This window comes from Pteropus alecto, unplaced genomic scaffold (genome assembly GCF_000325575.1).
Source record: "Pteropus alecto unplaced genomic scaffold, ASM32557v1 scaffold171, whole genome shotgun sequence".
Lineage (NCBI taxonomy): Eukaryota > Metazoa > Chordata > Mammalia > Chiroptera > Pteropodidae > Pteropus > Pteropus alecto.
Genome location: NW_006431925.1, coordinates 159,292 through 181,444, shown reverse-complemented (window position 1 = coordinate 181,444; position 22,153 = coordinate 159,292). Strand labels below are relative to the sequence as shown.

Genomic DNA, 22,153 nt, shown 5'->3' with positions numbered 1-22,153 from the left:
GTTTCCAAAAGTTATATGAATTATTATAATTATATAATTATATATTATAATGTAAGGTTTTTATATAATTACATATTATAATTATAGTTATATTATAATTATCATCTTTATTCTTATAACTTTTATTAGTATTGATGTTCTAAATGTCACAACTTGTCCCTAGGACCTGCTTTAAATTGGCTTCTTGTTCCTTTTAACACTATCTCTACCATCTGTGATGGTATCCTTGTTGTCTGGCAATAATAAGGTATTTCAGGCCTGAATTTTCTTGCCCCAAGGCATGGAATTTGCTACTTTCCAAAGAATTTTGCTTTCTTCTAGCAGAAAACCATGTTAGACATCAAAATCTAAGTGCTAGGTTTGCATTTGAGTGCTAATGTTATGAAAAAAAAATTTTTTTTAAGTGCTGTTGCTGATGTTTGGATACCCTTAGGGACAGAGCTAGACACCGTGTTCCTTGTCAAGCTTTTTATTCACATCGATTTTTTTCCCAAATGTGTTTATCATATGCTATACTCCACCTATAGTAAGAAACTGATAAAACTTGAACAGTTTTCTAAAATTTATCAAGAAACAATGAGGTGGTAGATACTAATTGGAGTCTGTGGGGGGTGGCAAGTAAGTAGCTTGGCGCTAGATCCGGAAGGACCTTCTTTAGTTCGTTGTGTTATGTTATAGGGGAGCCAACAAAGGGTCGAGATCAGAAAGGGGCATGATCAGGTCAGTAGCATGCAAGGAGGATGATGTAGTAGAGAACTGAGAGCAGTGGCAGGAAAACCACCAGGCTGCTATGGTGGTCCATTAAGACCTGGCAGGGACTGGAAATAGAGCTGAGGGCAGATTGAAGAGCCCTGGCTGAGATAAGTGCCATGGGTTGCATGAATACCTGGCTGTGGGATATGACAAAGAGGTTAGAGTTAAAGACTAGTTGAGCTTAGTATAATGGGTAGACAAAAGGGACATTAACTAACACAGGGAATTCAGGAGGAGGAGATCAAGTGGAGGGTGGGAGAGAAACAGTGGGTTAACATGCAGGTAAAATTTGAGAAGCAGAAAAGTATAGACAGTGTCTAGCCCATGTTTATTCTACAATAAATGTGCAGAATGAATCAGATAATACTGTTAATGCAGTGTTTATTGAGCTCATAGTGCACCACTAAATTATGATAAGTGTATATTTTATTTAATTCTCACCAAAAAAAAAACTGTGAAAAATAGTTACCATTTTTTATCACCATTATGCCTATGCCAACAAGAAAACATAGTCTCACAGAGATGAAGTAATTTACCTGAGGTCACATAGCTAGTAATTGGCAGAGACAGACCCAAACCTAGACCTTTCTGACTTTATACTCTTAACCAAGAAAGGAATAAAACTGACAGCTAGTAATCAAAGTGATGGTAGGAATCAAGAAAGGTGTGTTACAGAAGCCAAAGGAAAGAGCAATTTTTTAAAAAGAGTGGTCCAGTGGCCAGGTGGAGAAAACTTAAAATAGGCAATGAACTTGATAGGTCATTGGTAAGGCTGAGAGGTGAAGTGGTATGGGAGCCACTTCACCGAAAATTCAAAGTGAATGAGAAGAATGAATTGTTACAGTGAGAGTAGAGTCTTCCTTCTAGAATGTTCATGGTGAATGAGAGTAGAGAAAGAAAGATGAGCTAAAATGGAAAGCTTAACAGAAAGACTCTGTAGTGCCAGAAAACTAAAGTTTCTGTCCTTAATAATGACTAAAGTTGAGTGACTGCTATATTTCAGACACTGTTCTAAGTGCCTCATTTGTACATTACCTTATCTATTCTTCACAACAACTTTGTACCAACTCCCATTACAGGTGAGGAAACAGACTGAAGCACATAGGGATAAGTTATTGGTTCAAGTTCACATGGCTAGTAAGTAGCAAGCTCCACATGTTGAATGGAATTAGTTTTGGCCAGTAGCATTGTAGAGGGCTTTCAAATTGTACATATTAGGACTTGAAATTGTAGTTATTAAAGTAAAAGACACTGACTTCCAACTGTAATAAAAGCAGAGAGCCGCAGATCATAGCTGCTTTGTCAACATACATACCAAAGACAGGGAACAAAATCCATTCTACCAAATGTAGAGCCACTTGAAGTTTTTAACCATAGAACAAGGATTCCCTCTTTCAAGTTGCATTTCAGCCACCCTTCTGAGAGCCTGGTATTCTTTGAACAAAACACGACAAAAAGAAATTTTCTTATATTCATTTGGCTGATGCTCCAAACTCAGATTATGTTCATAAGACCAAGTTTAAATGAATATTAAAGGACTGCTAAATTTTTCTATATATCCTGAGTTCAGGTGTTTAAAGTACATGAATAAAATCCTAAATGTTTGACCTTTGCCATCAGGAATGTTGGGACAGTGAATTGGGAAGAGAGTATGAATTCATAGGCTTCTGTAGGACAAGGAGGGGAGCAACACGTTTCCTCCTGAGTCCCTAGCTGTGGAACATTCCTGTGACTTGCAAACAGGCTGAGGTTCCATTAAATTACCGTAACTTCCCCAACAGAAGGTAGAATGGTCTCTTCTTCTTCCTTTGGCAATGCCAGCAATAGATAACTCCAAGATCTCTTTCAAGTAGGCTTTTGAGTTTATGGCTTTACAAAGTACTCCTGAGCTTGAGTTCATTTTTCTTTGCCATCCAGCTGCAGGCAACAAACAATCTTCATGGTCCCTGAAATTAGCCACCAACTTGAGACAAAAGATAATTCTGGAACTTCCATTCAGCATGCTATATCTGTTCTGCTGCCTCTATAAAGCAAGGCTTTTTAAATGTAATTACATGACTTGTCCATCTATTACTAAACTTAGGAGGACAGCCTGGATTTATTTTCTTTTTCTTTAACTTAGGAGTCAGTATAGTTTATTGTAGCATTTCCCAAAGCAGATTCTATGCACAAGGACCCCGTGAATAAATATGTTTGGAAAATTCTGCTAACAGATCTCTCCTGCTCCCACCTCTACCTCCTTTTGGCTGACAATTTACATTAGCATATTAAAGGTTTTCCTATGTTGTGTAATAAAGGAGCCAGCTAGATCAGTATTTCAATAAGTCATTTTATAATAGAATTGAGTTTTTATGTAGGACTTTTTTAAACCACACCACCACTTTGGGAAATACTGACATAGTCGTTAAAAACTTTGGGGTCAGCTCTCAGCTTCTACATATTTGACTTTTTTAGACTCTACATATAAGTGAGATCATGTTAGGGTTTTGGCGGGGGGTGGGGGTTGCTGTTGTTTTTTTTCTTTCTATGCCTGGCTACCATGGACAGGGATGTGAGAGAAATGGGAAGATATTAGTCCAAGGGTACAAAGTTGAAGTTATGTAGGATAAGTCTAGAGATCTAATGCACAGCCTGTTGGCTATGGTTAATAATAATGTATTGAACACTGGGAATTTGCTGAGAGTAGATTTCAAGTGTTCTCACCACAAAATAAAACGAAAAAAAATGGTAACCATGAGGAGATGGATATGTTAATTAACTTGAATGTAGTAATCATTTCACTGTATAGTATATACACGTCAAATTATGTGGTAAACCTTAAATATATATAATTTTTATTGTAAAATAATAAAAAAGAGCTTTGGGATCAAAATTTAGATGATCTTGGGTAAGCTACTTTACCTCCCTGAGTACTTATATCTTTAACAGGGAAAAAATATATTCCTTTGAGGAATCTGACAATTTACTGTAGCACCTGTACACGGTAGATGGTCAGGGAACAGGAGCTGTTTCTGTGAGTGACTGGCTCACTGCCTTTGTGCCCAGCATGGGGTCACAATTCTTCTTTTAGAAAGGCTTACTGTAGACGTAACCTGGATTTGGATCAGAATGTATCTGATCAGTCAGGACCACAAAAGTACGAATAAAATTTAGCCTTTTGAAAGAATCTCCATCTTACAAGAAGATCCTAGACATCATCCAACATTGAAGCATAACAGTATGATTAGTATTGATTAGTCAATGTAACGTTCAAAGAGCTTGGTGATTTACCCACAGATATTAATGGAGTTCTGTGAATTATGAACCAACTTGTTTTACCAGATAGGCTTTGCATTTAATCACTCTGTTTGTAGAAGTGAAAGTTAATACTATTATTATGATTATTTCAATTATTACTCATTTGTAAAATGTGTAATGCAAGTCACAGTACTAAGCAGAACCTCCTTAGAAGCATCACAATTACCATGCAACTGAATTACCACCGATAGGGATGGAGGTGGGCGCTCATCTCAGAAAGAAGGATAGTGTATAAATGGTTCAAAGTGGCTTTAGATCTGCGAAGAGACCTCACGGTCAGGGAACTAGGTCTTCATGAGACTTTTCTTTTGGTAATATGTCCTCTAGTGTAAAGACTCTGAGCAGTGAATATTGGAAGTAGAAAAAGGGGGGAAAAATCTTAGTTGAATCCCACAGATTTATACCAGTAAAATTAATTCTCAATAGCACTAATACCAGACTTAGGTCAGACTTAGGTTTACCTTACGTCGAACCATGAAATGGTTTTGCTAAGAAAAGTAATACCACAGGTGAAAATAGAATAGGGACCATTTACTCGAAGAATAAATTATTACCAGACACTTTGGGCATGTGATACTGGAGTTACTGAAGTTCCTGACCTAGTAACAGATTTAATATAATAGATCTTCTTGCCAATTTTTGAGTTTATTATATTAGAACCCAAATCCACTTTATATATATAGTTTTTATTTTCATAATTGATTTTCCTCTAAGTTAGTTTGGATAAATGGGACTTATTGTACAGTTATTCCTAAATGGTTAATTGATTATGAAATAGAAGTAATCCAAGTAAAACTATTAATAGATTTCATTTTAAGAGAGTGCTCTGAAATGAGCATATATTGGCATATATTTGTCGATCATTTATTTTTTAGATGATTTTTCCACCATCTTTTTCCCAAACAGGATAATTATTTTGCATTTCAAATATCTACCTACGTATCTGACATGGGAAGTAGCTGCTGAAAGTTCTATGTAAATTGCCTTTTTACTAGCTGTAGAATTAGGAATTTTGATTACCAAGATACAAACTGAAGTCTAGAATGACTAGAAGAATTTATGTTGATATTTAAGCTATTGGCATGTTTTGTGTACTTTTAAAAATCTTTTTTCCTCTTTTCTCTTCTACTGTTACTTGTCTATATATTTCACTCTTTTTCTCTCATTTTTCTACACATTTAAATCTCTCTTCATTGTGTTTTTAAACAGTGACTGAATGTAATGTTATGGCTTTATCTTAAGTTGCTCTCTCAGTCTTCTAAATCATTAACATAAAAGATACCAGCATATATATTTTTAAAAGCAGATACTGAGTGGAACTGGTATGAATGTAACATTGATGAAGTAAGAATGGTCTCTGCTGCACTCTCCAGAGATTGTAATTCAAAAGGCAGTTTACTTTCTTTGCTGTGGTTGACAGCCTCTTCTTAGACTGCATGAATAAATTTGGGTATTAATATGCTTCTTGTCTATTTAGAGAGAATTACTGTTCTATCTGCCTTGGGAGACCGTTTTATTTCCAGGTTTAACTCAACACAGTGTGATGGGCCCCAATTTTTGAGTCAGGCATTCTATTTACAAAGCACGCCTTGATTTAATGAGTATGTGTTCAGCACCCTCTCTAAGCAACATGCTGAGCTACACGCAGCAGATATACAAGATGGCCAAGAAGTGTCTCCTGAGAGCCTCAAGACACTTAGCCCTGAGATAGGAGAAAAGAGAGAGAGACATGCAATGACATTGGCATTTGGGAACTTTTTCCCAAAATTCCTAGAGAACAGATTCAGTTTTAGGGAGGTGGAAGGACACGTGTCCATTGAGCACCTACAGGCAATTCGTATACATCTTTTGTCTTCATTTCCGTAATAGCTACTTGAGGTGAATGGCACGACTCACATTTTACAGATGAGGAAATTGAAGATCAGAGAAGTTAAGTCACTCCCGCAAAGTCATTCTGCCAATTGTGTCAACCTAACGGTGCCTGTGCATTCAAATGAATAGTTATAAATGTTGAACAAATCTTTCAGGGAAGCAATTTTCAGCAGACACCAAAAGCCTCAAAAATGTATATGTCCTTTGAACCACAGTTTCATTTCTAGAATTATCAGAGATGAGAGCAAAGATTTTGTGTGTCTGTGTGTATGTGTGTGTGTGTGTGTGTGTGTGCATGCACACACATATGTAAATGCAAGAAGTAAAGTAAGACTTTTGGAAACATACTAAATGTCTGAAAGGGCAAAAGTTGAATACAGGAGTGTAATGCAGCCATTATAAATGGTATTTTCAAATAATTTTTTATGACATGGGAAAGTACCCACAATAGGATATAAAACTAAATATATGCAGTATATTCTCAACTATGTTTTAGAAAAGCATGTACAGAAAAAATTACTACAATAAAATATACTGTGAGTATAAATCATGGTTATCTCTTAAAAATTGAATATTACATGATTTTATTACCTTTTATAGCAACATATATTCTAAATTTTCTACAGTAAGTTTTTTTTTTAACTTATAAGAGCAGGATGCTTTGTTTTGTATCATGATCTTAAATTCATTACGCTACTGCACTGATGTCTTCTTCCATACATTTAGTACAGATCATGTCATTAATCTCAGTATAGGAAAATTCCCACGAGAGCCAGTTAAAACAATGAATAAGAGACCAGGCTCTAGAGCTGGACTTCCTGGTTTCGAAATGTAGCATTTAGTAGTCATTTGCTGCGTAATCCTTGGCACACATTAAACCTCTCGACATTTGCTGCTCCCATCTGTAAAAATGGAGTTGACGATACGCTCATCTCTTAAGGTGGTTGTGGGGAGCAAATTTAGCAAACACCTAGAAATAGTAACTGTTCAGGCAACTGTCATTTTTGTATTGGATTTATCAAGCTATTTAACTTCCAACATTTTTATAACTTACAGTTGTTTAAGACTAGTAACAACCTATTTTTTATAAACTCCCCCTTTACTTTTGCTATAGCAAAAATATTTCCTTTTTTGTGTTTTGTTATTGACTTAATTCATTAAATTTCTGACACAATCTCTAAAGGAGATAGTTAACTTTACTAGACACAGACTAAACCTTTTGTCATTTGGCATATTTAAAATTTCAGGACCTAGTTAGATCATTATATGTCCAACTCTCTGCTAAAGCATGGAAAAAAAAACATAAAAAGGGTGATATATACTTCCTGCTTTTAAGTCAACTCATATTTATTAAATGTCTACTGTGTGCTATGGATTGGAAGTACAGAAATGAGAAAGACACAGTTTCTGCCCTCAAGGAGCTTACAGTAGATATCCAGCAATTACATTCAAGAAAATAAATACACCATTTGAAATAGATGCAAGATAATATGTGTGTTGGGGACAGCAAGGTGTAGGATGGGCCAGATATGACAAGGTTTCCTAGGAAAAGGGGTCTGAAGTATATGTATTGAAGCACTTAGGAGTAAGTGGGAAGACTAACAGGAGAAACAGAGTTCCAGACAGGTAGCAGTAAGAACAAAGGCATATAGGTAAGTAAAGGAAACATGACCCGTTTCACATTTGTGAAAATTTAGGTAATTTGGCGAGGCATGGGGTTAGAGGATCTAGGTAGGAGAGAAAGTGGATGGGGTTCTAAGAGGTAAGCTGAGAGAGAGAAGCAGAGCACAAGTCTCAGTTTTATCTTGAAGTGGTGGGGAGATGGGAAATTTTTTTCCTTTTGGAAAGTTTACTGTAGAAATGTGGAAGACAGACCAATAAAGATGTAGAGACATAGACAAAAGGTTGTCACTATAACTCTGAGGATGAGAGGGACTGGATCAATGCAGAGATGATGAGGGTGGTAGAGAGTGGAGAGATGTGTAGCAGGTGATCCTTAGTTGTATGGGGTAAAAGGGAGGGAGGAATCTAGACTGGACTTCCAGACCTCTGAATTGAGAAGCTGGACAGATAGTGGGGTTAGTCACTGAGCAGGGACTCCAAAGGAAAAGCAGGTGTGAAAGGACAGATAATGTGGTCAGGTTTAGACAGACTGATTTCAAGATGACTTTGAGTCACTCAGTTTGAGTTGTCCAGTAAGAAAAAAATATGAGTGTTGAGCTCAACAGCAGAACCTAGCTAAAGATAAAAATTTGGTCATCGAAGCCATGAGCTGAGTAAAATTGTCCCAGGGAGAGTCTGGAGAGTGCATAAGATACAATGGCTAAGAATAGAACCCTGGAATTACAGAATTAGCAAGAAGATACCAGAGAGAAGAAAGTAAGCAAGAGGAGACCCAAGTCAAGAGGAGAAAATTCAAGATTTAGGGAATGGTCAACAGAGTGAAATGGGGACCTGGGGGAATTTATAATCTATCTGGGAAGTCATTGCATCTACAGATGAAGAAATGAGGTAGAAGAGTTGCCCGTGACTGTCGTTGATGAAGTGCCCAAGAAAGATACAGACAGTTGAGAGGAAGGAAAGAAGAGGATTGTCCTGAAGCTTGATAAAGGTGATAGGACTTCACTGGGCCTGAACTATGGGTAGAATTAAAACCAGGAGAGGTCATGTCACCTGAGACAATGAGATTTGTTCAAGTCCATCCACATGCCTGAGGATAACTAAAGGTGGGTTTTCTACTGGTAGTGGTCAGCAGTGTCATCTTTGAATAGTGAAGACAGCATTTAGCTCCCTCTTTTAGTTATAACATCTGGTTCTCTTTTAGTTATAATGACTGTTGGTTACATAGTATTGTATAAAACAGGGTACACTATTACCTGACATCCTGAATAAAGTTAAAGAAGTCATGACAAGAAAGCAGTATGGCTTATGCATAGCAGGTTCATTTCAGAAACGCAGCCATGAGGGCCAATGCCAGTGGGAAAAGACAAGTCTGGTTGTATGCCCTCTTAATTTTATGAAAGCTAATTCAAACATCTCTTTGTTTTAATGCCAGCTATTCCTAGCTGTGATGTTGCAGATTCCTTGCCCCATCTTTTCCTTGTGGGTACATGGAAGGAAGAAGGAACGGGGGACACTTTTCTTGTGCCCTCCACTTATTCCTCCCCACTTTCCAGTCCCCTCTCCATCTTCCCATTCCATCCCATTGGAATGGGATGAGAGCACTTGACTTGCAATGCAGCAACGGCAGTAACTCTTCCTTCACTAAGAGAAATGCCTTCAGGGCAGGAATAGGCAGACATTACCTTGGGAAATAACCTGTCAATCTATGCTAGTCTGCTCACAGTTCTAGCACAGTTATTGCTTCCCAGGACTGACACCAAATCTGCACAGAGGAAGGTACAGAATAAGGAAAAGTCACTGGAAAACCAGGTTCCAGGGCTAGCCATGTGACATCCCTAGTGATGTGATCTTGTGCAAGCCACTTAACCTCTACTAGTCTCAGGCTTCTCAGTAGAATTTTCATGGCAGTCAAATGAGATAATATTTGTGAAAGTGATTTATAATTGCAAAATGCTATCCAAATGATAGGCAGTGGCGATAGGCTGTTATAGTCATGAGTATGATGTGAAGGCAAAGGGCAAAGGGCAACCAAGATTTTTCCTCCTAAATCTGAAGACCTAGACCTTTCCATTCTAATGCTTGCATTCAATCAGGTTTCTCCAGAGCCTCACCTCCTCTGGTCCCCTGTTAATCTGTGCCTATTCATCTTGGCTCATTGTAGTGCTTGATGCAACTGAGTAATACTTAGTTAACCCCATTCTCCTTCCTTTAGTGCATAGTGGAAGCCCTTGAAATCCACCCCTAAAGAAAAATGTTAAACAATTTATGAAGTACTTCCTCTGGGCCAGGCCCTTTCTTTGCCGGAGATCCTTTTCCGCAAACCACAGACCATTCCACAGAGGAGAAATTAGGAAGCCTTTGCAGCTGAGACCAGAGGAAATTACATTTCTATTAAAAGCTGTCTGGCTAGATCTGTTTATCCCAGGTACAATGTTAAATGATGTAATAAACTTATTTAAAGACATAAAGCTATTACATAAAATGCCATTGACTATCTTCCACTCAGTGTTAACAAAATACAGCTATAAATTTTCTTTGGTTGTCAGTTTGCAAGTTGCTCATTCTCAGTGGGTTGTGCATCTACCAGTTCTTCACTGTTGAATTCTGTTTCCCAGTCCTGGCAAATAGGATGTTAGGGATGCATAACTCCTTGAAACGTGATGGTTTTCAAGTTTCTCAGTATCATGACTCTTGAATCTGGGAGTGCTCAGTTTCTTCTTGGGCCGGTTCACTGATGAAGTGCATTGCTGAGGCCCCGTATTTCACATACTAGAGATCAGAGGCAAGGAGGACCCAAACAGCCAAACCACAGCTCAGGATTCAAGTTGGGAGCTGACATATCTACTCTGGACTTTGAGGTTGAATCAGAGCTTCTTTCGTGGAGCCATACATTTAGGGACGAAGGGGTAAAATTGAAGGGAAGAGTTGAAGGAATACAGAGTATTATATCTTGAAAAGTTTTGTGTGCCCGGTTTTCCTGTGGTTAATCGCCTAAACCCCAGGTCAAGAGGAAATGCACCTAAGACCCAGATATGTCTCACTAAACTTACCTAATACTCTGAACGTGTCAGGAGTGCCATTTACCTTTGCAAGCCAAGTCCTGAATCTGGGTAGATCTGGTCCTTTTGAGCCTCTCCCAAGCAGAATGTCCCAAGAACGGAAATGAGTGGTGTCTTGGCAATGGAGTGTGAAAGAAGTTTTCAGTATTTGCCCAGGTCCTGCAGTCACCTCACTTTTAGGAAGAAGCGAGTCAGTCATACCTGATCAAAAGAAATGTGGCTTTGTTTCCTAGATCCCTGGGGCCTTCTATAGTGTGGCTTGCCTTGTTCTCATAGGGTGTGCCCCCCCCTGCCCCGCCCCGCCCGGCAGAGGTCTGCACTGTAGGTCCTTCTATAGTGTGGCTTGCCTTGTTCTCATAGGGTGCCCCCCACCCCGCGTGCCCGGCAGAGGTCTGCACTGTAGGATAGCTTCTGATGCTCTTGCTGTCCTTCTTCAGGAAACAGCATCCTTCATTCAGCGGCTGATAGTGTGACCAGCGCTGTACAGAAAGCAAGTCAGGCCTTGAATGAGCGTGGGGAGCGGTTAGGCCGAGCAGAGGAGAAGACAGAGGACCTGAAGAACAGCGCCCAGCAGTTTGCCGAAACTGCACACAAGGTGGGTCCAGCAGAAGAGCAGAGGTCTCAGCTCTGGGTCGTCAAGGAGCTTTTGTGCCAAGAAACTTTATTTCTGTATGTTTCCTGTGATGGCAGATACAAAATCAAGCCTTTTTCACCACCTCATACAATTTCCATCTGCGATTTATTAAGTACCAGAGTCACAAAAGATTCCCTCCTGTACCTGTTTCTTTGGGTATCTCCTTTCTGACATTTTCATTCCTGTGTCTAACCTTGGACTTGGGAAATGTGGGCCATCTTTAATACCTGCCCAGAAGTTTAGGACTCGGGTTTCAGGGAATAGTATGGGAGAGAGGGGAAGAGGTCAGGTCCCAGAATATCCCTCCTCCCTTGGCCAGTGCTTGAAAGAGCTTTGGGCTGCTCGTGCTTCCTTTTCCTTGCTGTCCCTTTCTGGTCGTGAGCTTAGCATCCTGTGTTCTTTTCACCATACAAAAAGCAAACACTGATCCCAGGGCACAGCGTACCTCAGAGCTGGTCTCCCTTCTGCAAAAGGCTGTGGACCTCTCAGGCTGACCGGACTAGTGCAGAGCTGCCTGCAAGGTTCCCACGTGACCATGACCATAGGTACACATATCCACATTCACACACTCCCTAAGAATGTGCCTTTCAGAAGGGGAAAGGGGAGTTTTTGTTGGCGCCCAGCTATCTAAGGCAGTCACAAACCAAAAGGAAGATGAGGCCCTGTTGGTCAGGTGATAGAGGGTTCACTGATGTTTCGTGCTTCAGATCAAAGGGCAGTTCTTCTCTGGCTAGTGATTCGCATTGAGGTTTCCAGAAACAACTTCCTCTGATAACTGCTGGCATCTCAGACTCATGATCTGGCCCTACAGATACACTTTTCCAGTGACCTTTGGGGGAAAAAATTAATTTGCTTCAACAGAAAACCCCACTTCCGCTGAGGAACCAAGAATGGACAACCTAAAAAATAACAAGAAAAATCTCCCCAACTGAGCCAAGCTTGCCTCTCCTTGAAGCTCAAGCTTGGGCCAGACCATGGATCCAATTCTGAGTGGATGCTTCCTGCCTTTCTTTCCTGCATGCCCTTTGCACAGACCTGTTTCAGTATCATCAGTTCTCTATCTCAGGACAGGGTCTTATTGCAGTGCTGTCTTGGGGGCCCTGTTTGGGGTTCCCTGGAGGAAAATTGGCCAGATTTGTCTGAAAATGCAGGCCGCCCTAGTAGAAACCTCAAGTGCCAGAGCTTCCCTCAGCTTGCCACGCTTTTGCAAAGGGAGAGAGAGAGCATCCCTTTGTCCGCTCCCCAGCTTTCATGATGTAGAAATGGTGGTGAGATGGAAATGCTGGGGTTCCAGCCTCAGTTTGATTTGTAACAATGGTAACTTTAGTGATTCAAATGCGGGGGTTGAAGTTGTGGACAGAGGAAGTCTGGGGAAACATTTATAAGTGTTGATTTGGGGAAGAGAAGGCTAAAGGGAATAATTTGTAATTGTCTTCAAGTCCAGGAAGGGTGATAGTACAGGCAATTCTCTTTTATGCCTCACCACACAGAGCAATCAATAGTGTACTGATAAAATTCTACTAAAACAAGAGTTTTGGTTAATGATTAAACCATGAGCCAAGTTACCAAGGAAGTCTGTGAAATCGCTCTTCCTAAGGTGGAGTAGACAATACCTGGAGGTCATCCATATGGGCGTCCCCCTCAGAGGAGCTTGTGCAAACACTGGACTGGACAACCTAACCAGATGGCCAGAATTCTTGGCCCCGGGAGCCCCATTTCCCAGATACTGTGGCCAAGTTTGCTAAGTGTTTGGGAGGGCGGTATGATACAGTAGTTAACATCTTGTGTTTGATTTACCATTTCAGTGACCTTGGGCAAGTGCTTCATTTCTCTAAGCCCCAGTTTTCTCATCAGTAAAATGAGGTTAATTAATAATAGTGCCTATCTTCTAGGGAACTGAGAGAATTGAATGAATTTAAACCTATAAATATATTAGCACAATACCTGGCAAATATAAGTCTAAATTAGTATTAGTTATAATTATGTCCATAAAAAACGATTTCTGCGGAACCTGCCCTATTCGGCTGCATAACGAGCACAGCAGTGGGGTGCGAGCGGGGAGTTGGAGAAATGTAATTGATCTTTGCAACACAGGAGTGGGAGGGATTGGAGAAGATACGCCCTCCAAAAAGGGGTGGGAATGCCTCCTGCTAAGTGCTGATGCTTTCTAAACACAGAGAGGCCCTTGAAACAAGATCCATCAGATCAGGAAAAGAGTAGGCCGCCAAAGGCAAAGGGGCCTCTGCTTTGACCAACAGGAAGATTGTTGCCAGCCAGTGACTTCCCCTCCTGTGTTCTGAGGGGGAGGGGAAGGGACTGCCAGTGTCTGTTAGTGCATTCGAGGGAGTGTGAGAGCCAGACTTGCTGGTGTGTGTGTGTGTGTGTGTGTGTTTGTGTATGTGTTTTAACTGGGATGTGTGCTTATGAATCACTGGCACTGGCAGTATTCCTAATGAGAAGATTGACCTCTTTAGATAAGGTGTGGCTATTTTTCCAGAGACTAGGACTTCCTGATTTGAACCTACTGGTATAGGCTGACCACGAAGATGTCATTTCACTGGCCAAGCCCCCACCAGGTCAGACTTGCTGGTGAGGAGACAGTTCAGAAATAGAAGCCAGGCCTTCCACCCCCCAGACAAATGTGGCTATGTTGACTCATAAAGAGTGGGCTGTATTTACAAGTTGAGACTCAGTGCACATTGTCAAAGCCCTGAGCAGAAGACAGCAATTGCAGGTGACAGTTCTTCCATATTTCCTGATTGAACAAGGGCACACAACTGCAGCTGGAGAGTATGGCCCACCTTTCTAGATTGCAGTAGAAAAGAATGTCCAGCTTTCTAACTTTCTCTAGGACTCCTGCAATGACCCAGGTATGTTAGTGAGTGGATCACCTTTGCACGACCCTGCCATCAAGATATGTGGGTGCTTGTCTCCTGTAAAGCAGATGGAAAATGTTCCTGCACCCCTTCTCCCCCAGCTCAGTTCAGCCTGGCTTAAGGAAGCATGGTTCCTTCCTGAGCTGTGGGCTTGGCACAGTCTCAGCCCTTAGGAAAATGCAACTCAGCCACAGAGCAGGCCCGCTCACTTTCCCCTGCCCCCAAAAAAACACAACGTTGCAGTGTGTGCAGCACTCTGACACCCGCCATGGGCGGTGAGTCAGCAAGCTCCAGCAGGACCCACACCTCGACATCCTCAGATGGCATTTTTCATGGAGAAGAATGGTGTATGCTCTGTTTTGCACAAGCCCACGTTTGTCGGGAAGGGGGCGGTGAGTGGCATTTCTCTGACTGACAGAGAATGGCTGCCTCTGTCCTTCCTCTGTGTGTTTTATTTAGGTCTCTGAGCCAGAAGGCACCTCAAGAGTCCAGGCTCTTAAAGAATCCCCCCAGTATGAATAATGATTTATCATTAATTATTATTGTCACTAGTATTATTTATATAGGAGTAGTTTACCCAGCTTGGAAAGAGAAAGCTTTCTACAGACATTAAGAAAACAAAATATGTCAAAAGGAAATTTTAAACTCCTCTTCTATAGAAATTGTGACTTCTAAATTGGTCTGTAAGCATTTGAGTTGGAGATGATATTTATAGACACGAGATACAGAGCAATTGTGACTTTAGAGCTCAAGGTCATTCGACGGATTTGTAACTGGGAAGCAACAGTACCCTGCCTTTCATATTCTAATGCTCTTGACAACCAGGGAATTTAAAAAATCAAAAAACCCTAGGTAGCATGAAAATGATTTCACTTTCTGTAAAAATACCTCAACTGTCCAATCCGGTTGCATTTCTGCGAAGCTGAGCTGGCCACACCCGGCCCGGCTGGGCCCCCTTCATGTGGAGTCCGACGCTGTAGGGTAACTAGGGCCTGATGTGAGCAGCAGCACTATCACTGCTGAGGATTCGTGACTGGGTGAATTGGCACGAGCTCATTAGTTGAAAGTTAACAGCTCAGTGGATAACAGGACCGCAGCACCGATCAAATATTTATGATTATTATTCATTATGTACAACTCTTAACAGCTCTGTGTTGATTCGAATGTTCCACGTTGCTAAATAATGTAGAAAAACTAGAGACAGAGAGCAAGAAGTGGAGCCACACAGCAGAGGGGCTCAGGGTGGCCGAGGAGTGGGACAGATCAGAGGGAGAGCCCTGGCCCTGCCATTTTTACCCACCATGTTTCCAGGACTATAAGCTCTTTGAGGTCAGCAGTTATTAGCCACCTGGCCATACTCAGGACTTCACAAACACTGTCTGACAGTTTACTGACTGTTGGAGTCAGCACCGCAGGCCTGTAGAGGTCCTCACTTAGGCTGTCCTCACTAGGCAGAGGCACCACGCTGAGGTTGCCCAAGCAGAGATTAGTGTAGCAACAGAAGGGCTAGACCCACCGTCCCCTCTCCATCACATGCTGATTCTGCCCAGGTGCACCAGCTGCAAGAGAAATGTCGGTGCTGCTTTTGCGTTGGCCTAGCCGAGGTGGCAACCTCCCTCCCAGTTGTAACTCCCTGTTGAAGACATCAAGAAGGAGAGGGGAGGCCTAGAGTTGCCCCAGGTTACACTGGAGAAGTGGATTATCAACATCTTCCAGCGTGATGCAGAGGACCACTGGGTGGAATCACAGTAATTCCCCTTGCTACTTCAAGGGCAGATAACCTGGTCATGACGCAGATGTCAGGGCTTTCTACAAAGTTATTGCCTGCAGAGAATCATCTGCTCCTTGCTCAAAAAACATTCTCAAATGTAGAATTCTGCCACCTACCTACCCACCCTCCCTCTAGCCGCAACCTCAGGGATTAATCCCTGATATCGCACTCTGGGCACGTGAGGAATTACAATTCAACCTCAGCCTCTGCCTTCTGATCCACATCAGTGTGTGGGCTCCACGGAAAGGATCTGACTAAGGAGAGCAATGTCAGATGTTTATGTTCTGTACCTGCATACATTGCCTTAAATATATCATCGGGGCTCCAGTTGGGCCTGGGAAGCTGTTGAATGATACAGTGATAGTTGTTGTTTCCATTTATAAACCACATTTCTCAAATACCAGTGGGAGGAGAAGTAAACCAAGGTCTGGACTTGGTCCGTTGTTCAGCCCTGGTCAGGAACACGGTTTAATCAAGTGTTTTGGACTTGGGCAAATGTCCAGGCTGGATATTGAGTGGATTATTGAAGATGGTTTCTCTACAGTTATTGGTTTTTAATACTTTACGGGATGTCAGGAAATACATACATTCGAGGAGTGTTGGGTTTCCTAGATGACTAGTAACCTGGGAGCCCAGAGGCCTTTGCTCTTCTATCCCCACCTGTCCCCTAGGGTCGGTCATTCATTTTGCCTGTGTGTTGGCTTTTCCATTTGTTCCTTCCTTCAGTGGGATGAAGGAACACCACCATGCAGCACTCTTCCCCACTTGGATACAGACACTAACAAAAACACTGTAAGGAGTAACAAACGTGGCACTCCATGGAAGATTTGGGGGGAAATTGCATGGTTACTGGATGCCACTGTGATCCACCCCAGCAAGCAGAATCTTGGTGCCGCTTCTCATCGTGGACGTGGGGAAGGAGCAGCCCAGTGAATTCTCTCTCCCCTCTGCTAATAACGTCTCCCTCTTCTCATGCCTCTTTCTCCTTAGCTTGCCATGAAGCACAAATGTTGAGGAACTGCCTATCCTGGTGACCCTCTTAAGAGAAATGGAAGAGTTTGTTCAGCAGTTTTTCCAAGAATTCTGGACCTCCACTTGCTTCTTTTATCCAATATATGGACATTTAGATTTTTTGTTTTTCCTTTTCAGATGTTAATATAAAAAAAAGATGTTGTATTTAGACATTTCCCTAATGATCCTGCTAAGAGTGCTGCAATAGCAATGGCTTCATTTTGTTTTGTCTTTTCTCACCGTGTGAATGTGTATGTTTTCATATGTTTTCCCTTTTCTTAAGATTTTTTGGGGGTGGGGGTAGTTTGAATATGAAATTCGGACCAAATGTTATACTGAGTTGGGTCTAAACTGTCATCATGAATTTTTTTTCTTGATATTAAGCGGGAAGACATTTTAATATGGTGACATCATATGTTATTGTCCCTGGTTGGAAATAAAAGTCAAGCAGTGATTGATTGGTTTCACTCAGCCTCCTGGCTACTCTTAATTTGAAGGTTAAGATTCTGTATCCTGAGACATAAATCTATATTATGGAAAACAATTGGGTTTATCAGGGGAAACAGCAGTCTTAGATTTTGCTTTTTATATAGTAATCTTTTGCATGAGCCATCATCAGCATTCAAAAAAAACAAATCAGAATCACAGATAGAAATCTCTTTTCTGAGCTACAGTTTAAATATTTTCACTACCTGTTTCCAGGCTGATTATTTGGAATTATCATATGAAGATTTAAAATTTGAGATTAAAGACCTAAGGAAAAGCCTATTTAAAAACCTGTACACTCATGGCTGTTTATTTCTTTTGTCATTGTCCCAAATTCCAGTAGCTGGTATTGAAAAGAGCTTGGATTTTCATCAAGAATTGATTTGTCCAGATAAAGGTCTGTGTAGATGATAATGTGAAAAGATACTACATTTAAAATCTTTCTTCTTTTTCTTTTTTACAAAGTCATGTCTATTTTAGACATAACGTCCTTGGGAAATGGCTTTTAGTTTCTTGGTATCTGATTTTTGGAACTTTTGATGTTGTTATTGATATCTATTTATTTAATGTAATTTAAAGTGTGGGTTTCTTGACAAATTGTAGTTCATGGCAATTGAAGCTTGCCCAGCCTGACATAAAATAGTATACTCTTGAAGCCTTTACACTGTAGTCAGATTGAAAAACATTGGTTTACACACCCAATTTTGTATTACTCACAGTAGTCTTGGGTTTAAAGTCTAGGAGTTTGTTTCTTAGAAGATTAAAATGGTAGACATAAGAGCTATGCTTTTGTATTCTTGAAACAGAAGGCAAGCTGCACACCCAGGCACATTGCCAGCCTCCCACTATAGCGCCTTGATTCTTAAGCTGCTTGAATCTTCAGGATCCTTTCTGTCCCTTCCTACTCATTGAGCCAATTGAGTCTACATGTATTATAGCCTCTTACATAGCAGTGTAAAATGACTTTGGGATTATTTATGCTCATTTAAATAGCTTAAATTCTCCTGATAAAGTGGTTCCCAGGGAGATAGGAAGTTGGGCTATTGGGGAAAAAAATTATCTTAGGCACTACATATCAAAAGGGTATGGGATTTGCTGGAGACAAATTTCTGAATCCTCTTAGGGAGATGATCCAATTCAAGAGAACTCTGTAAAATTTATTGGAAAACTATATAAGTTTACTATATTATTTTGTACTTTTCTTTTGGTGCCCAAAAAGTTTAAAGAAAAAAAAAAACTTGTTATCTGGTGAGTGCCATTACAGGCATTTATAATTTCTAAGGAAAGCCCAAAATATCATTCCAAATAGGTTTTGTTTGCAGACCTCAATTCAGAAAACAGAGAGAGAGGGAGAGAAGGAGGGAGGGAGGGAGGGAGGGGAAAGAAGAAGGGAGGGAGAGACAGACAGATTGAGATTCATCTTCCCAAATTGGATTCTAGCTTCAGAGATAGTTGATATAAATAATTGAAAAGGTAAATCAAAAACCCCTGACAATAGGCCAAACTCAAAAATACAATTTATTGCCAACTATCTCACATTAGTGTTTGCAGAGCTGCTTCTAGAGTAGCAGAGGATGAGGTCATAAGCATACTAATACTATGAAATTTGAGTTTCTTCCTCCCCGGTCGAATTATGGTAGTTACTCTTCGTAAATATAAGTATTCCACATCTTGCCTGCTTTCCTCACTCTCTGTTTATCCTTTTAGACTTGTCTTATTGGAAATAGGCTGGATTAGAAGAAAGCATATCTGAATATTTATTAGCTTCTTCTATTAATTTACTTTCAGGCTGTGGTCATGCCCCTGACCTCCCAGTGTCAGTCCTACGTAGGCCTCCACCCCACAGAGAGGCCAGAACAGCAATCCCTGTACCCTCCTAGACTTCCTGACCTCTTGCACAGGAGCCCTGTGATGACACCTGAAGTTCTTTGCAGCACCCTTTGTAGAAGGTGCTGCAATACAAAATATTGATACAATCTAACCTAGAGAAAATTGCTAAAATGACTCACATTTTTTAGGACCAATCCATTTGGTTTAGCTTTGCTAGAAGACATTTAATTTCCATTCCTTTTATTTCTGCACTTCACTATGGGTTTTCAGGATACTATATTTCTGTGGAGAACTCCTTAAATTGTATTGACAATGCATAAAGAAAAGAAATTTCCCAGTGTTATCACTTCCTGGAACGTAGTTGTAGTATTCTTCACTAGTATTATTAGATTTCTGTGTACAGGAAGTATACAGTTATTCAGGTTAATGTTTCATATTAAAGAATGTATTTGTAAAATGTAACAAGATCAGTAGTTAACTTTTTTTAAGCTCTGAAAAAATTAAGTTGATGTGTTAGACTTCAAATTACAGTGAAATCTGTTTTAATACTACTTTTGTGGCTAGCAAAGGTTGTGCATTTATGTAAAAATATTTACAGAATGCCCTAAATATGGCATATTAAAGATAGATTTCTCTTTTAATTTTTAGAATTGTGACACTGCTGATGTCTGTTGTACAGTTATTCTTCAGAAGCTCTCAAAGGTGTCAAATAATTTTTGTTTCTTTCAGAGACAAGTAACACCTGCTCATGATTCAGTATAACAGCAAACTAATTTTGTCATTAAATATTTTAACTCTGTGATGAAAGTTTGTTTCTCAGTTTCTTATGAAATGTATAAAACACCAAATAGGTAGGCATCGTTGCACTTTTGTTGCTAATGGGAAGATCTTGTGTGCTTTCAGGAGACCAAGAATTAGGATTAGCATTATAATAAAGTTGGGTAGCATTATGATAATGAGATTCTATCCAGCAAGAGTTAAATTTTTTCTTCGCCTGGGTGAAGCAGTTAAGCCAATTAATAGTTTACCTTTCTGCCGATGTTAGTGAAGTGCTCAACTCGAGTACTTATAAAAGCATCCACCCTTATCCCTCACTTTTATAAGGCTAGTTTCTGTTAAATTGGAAAGAAGACTTGATCAAATTATGTTGATTTATTTTTATTAAAAACAAATGCAACTTATTGCACCACTCCATCTGTTTTCAAGGGAACTAACTTAGGTGGCTACTATAGCATAATAGCCATCTCTGTGTTGGCATGGACACTGAACCAGGCAGGACTTTGAAATATTCCTGGGAGGACTGCAGGTGGAAGGCAAGACCGCAGTCTACTTTTCAGAGACAAAATGTATAGAGAGATGATTTGGTTAGATGAGGACCAGCCTTAAGTTAACTATGTATTTAAAGGCATCAGTTCTTGTGAACTAATTATAAACCAATTGCCTTACAAAGATGATCTTTTTCTTAATATAATTTTTATTAGCAATTACACCACAACCAACTCTCAATTTTTATGGGTGGATTAACATGATAAGTGTTTTGAGAAAAATCAATGATGCCTTTTCCACTTGTTGTCAATGAGAACATGCTTAAGAAAACTATTGACATTATAATCATCATCTGCCTAAACAAGCAGATTAAGGTGAGGGTGGTATAGAAAGAAGAAGTGGAGAGGGCCAGGGGTAGGGGTGGAGGGGTAAATACCAAAAATAAATTCCGAACAGAATTGCAAATATTTGAGTGTTATTGTTATCGAACCGCAATATTTTAGTCCATCCACCTGCACACGCTGGCAGAAAGAAATGCACAAGTAGGAATTTGCAGTGAAGAAAAGAAGTCGTTTATTATAAAATTAGTTAATCAAGAATATGGGCAAACTCATGCTCTGAAAGACCCAAGTCCCTCCACAGTGGTGTGTGGGTTACAGATTATATAGGGTAAAATCATAAGATTTGTGGGTTAGGGTTTGGGATCCTCCTAGGAGCTAATTGGTCGGAAGTGATGTAAGGGTAATAAATTATTTCTTCAGGCCTTGAGGACAGTTCTGAGGTCAGATATGGTGTCCCTCTGTCTGGTTTCAAGAGGGTCATTCCACCTTAGGGCTCAGGAGCTGAAACATAAGAGATCTAGAGAAAGAGAGAGAGGGAGAGAAGAAAATAAATGATTTCTAAAGTTCTAGTCACAAATCAAAATCATGAAGACCCTCAGTTTCATTATTCCCTGTTGATATTGTTCTCTGTGCATCTTCACCTGCCATGGGCAAGCCTAGGTGGTATCTTCACATATGGACATTCACATGCAAATGCACATAGCTGGCATCAAGAAAAGGGCTGAGCTATGCCCTTGGATGCCCCATGAGTCACTTTGTGACATCTTCTTGCCCTTCTAGACACGGTTAGGCAGGTGACAGTATTTCCAGGGGTCAGTGAGACTAGAAAATGCCTCATGTGGGCCATTTTCAGAGCATGAGAAATATAAAGACTTGAGACATGAGAAATTGCTGGTTCAAAGCTCCTGAAGCTTTTAGAATTTCCTAAGTGTTGAGAGTGGGAAAGTTGTCTCTTATGTTAGCGAGCTGACTTTTGGAAAGCACCTAAGGATGGGGCTCCGGTTGCCAGTGGAACCAACCACATGATTAGAGGATTAGTTCAGCCCCAGCACCTGCACACCTCTGGGGAGGGGAGAGGGGATGGAGGTTGAATCAATTGCCGAAGGCCAATGATTAATCAATCATGACCATGTAACAAAGCATCCACAAAACCAATGAGGATGAGGTGAGTTCTGTGAGTCTTTCTAGTAAATTAATCAAACCCAAGGAGTGGGTTATGGGAACCTCTGATTTGGAGCCAGCTAGTCAGAAATATAAGTGTCAACTTAGATTTGTGATTGGTATTCTGAGTTGAAGGGGTTTATTGAAACCTTCGGTCAAAAGCACAGGTAATC

General features: G+C 40.4%; 1 protein-coding gene across 4 annotated transcripts in view; it reads left to right on the top strand.

The window, feature by feature from the left end:
• Window positions 1-20,019, top strand: part of STXBP6 (syntaxin binding protein 6) — a 234,223-nt gene extending 214,204 nt beyond the window's left edge. For all 4 annotated transcript variants that reach the window (XM_015585549.2, XM_015585548.2, XM_025043365.1 and 1 more), the window contains exons 5-6: window positions 11,042-11,199; window positions 16,876-20,019. In XM_015585549.2, coding sequence (XP_015441035.1) covers window positions 11,042-11,199; window positions 16,876-16,899 — 182 coding nt within the window. In that variant the 3' untranslated portion in view covers window positions 16,900-20,019. The remainder of the gene's footprint in view (window positions 1-11,041; window positions 11,200-16,875) is intronic.
• Window positions 20,020-22,153: the final 2,134 nt, after the last annotated feature.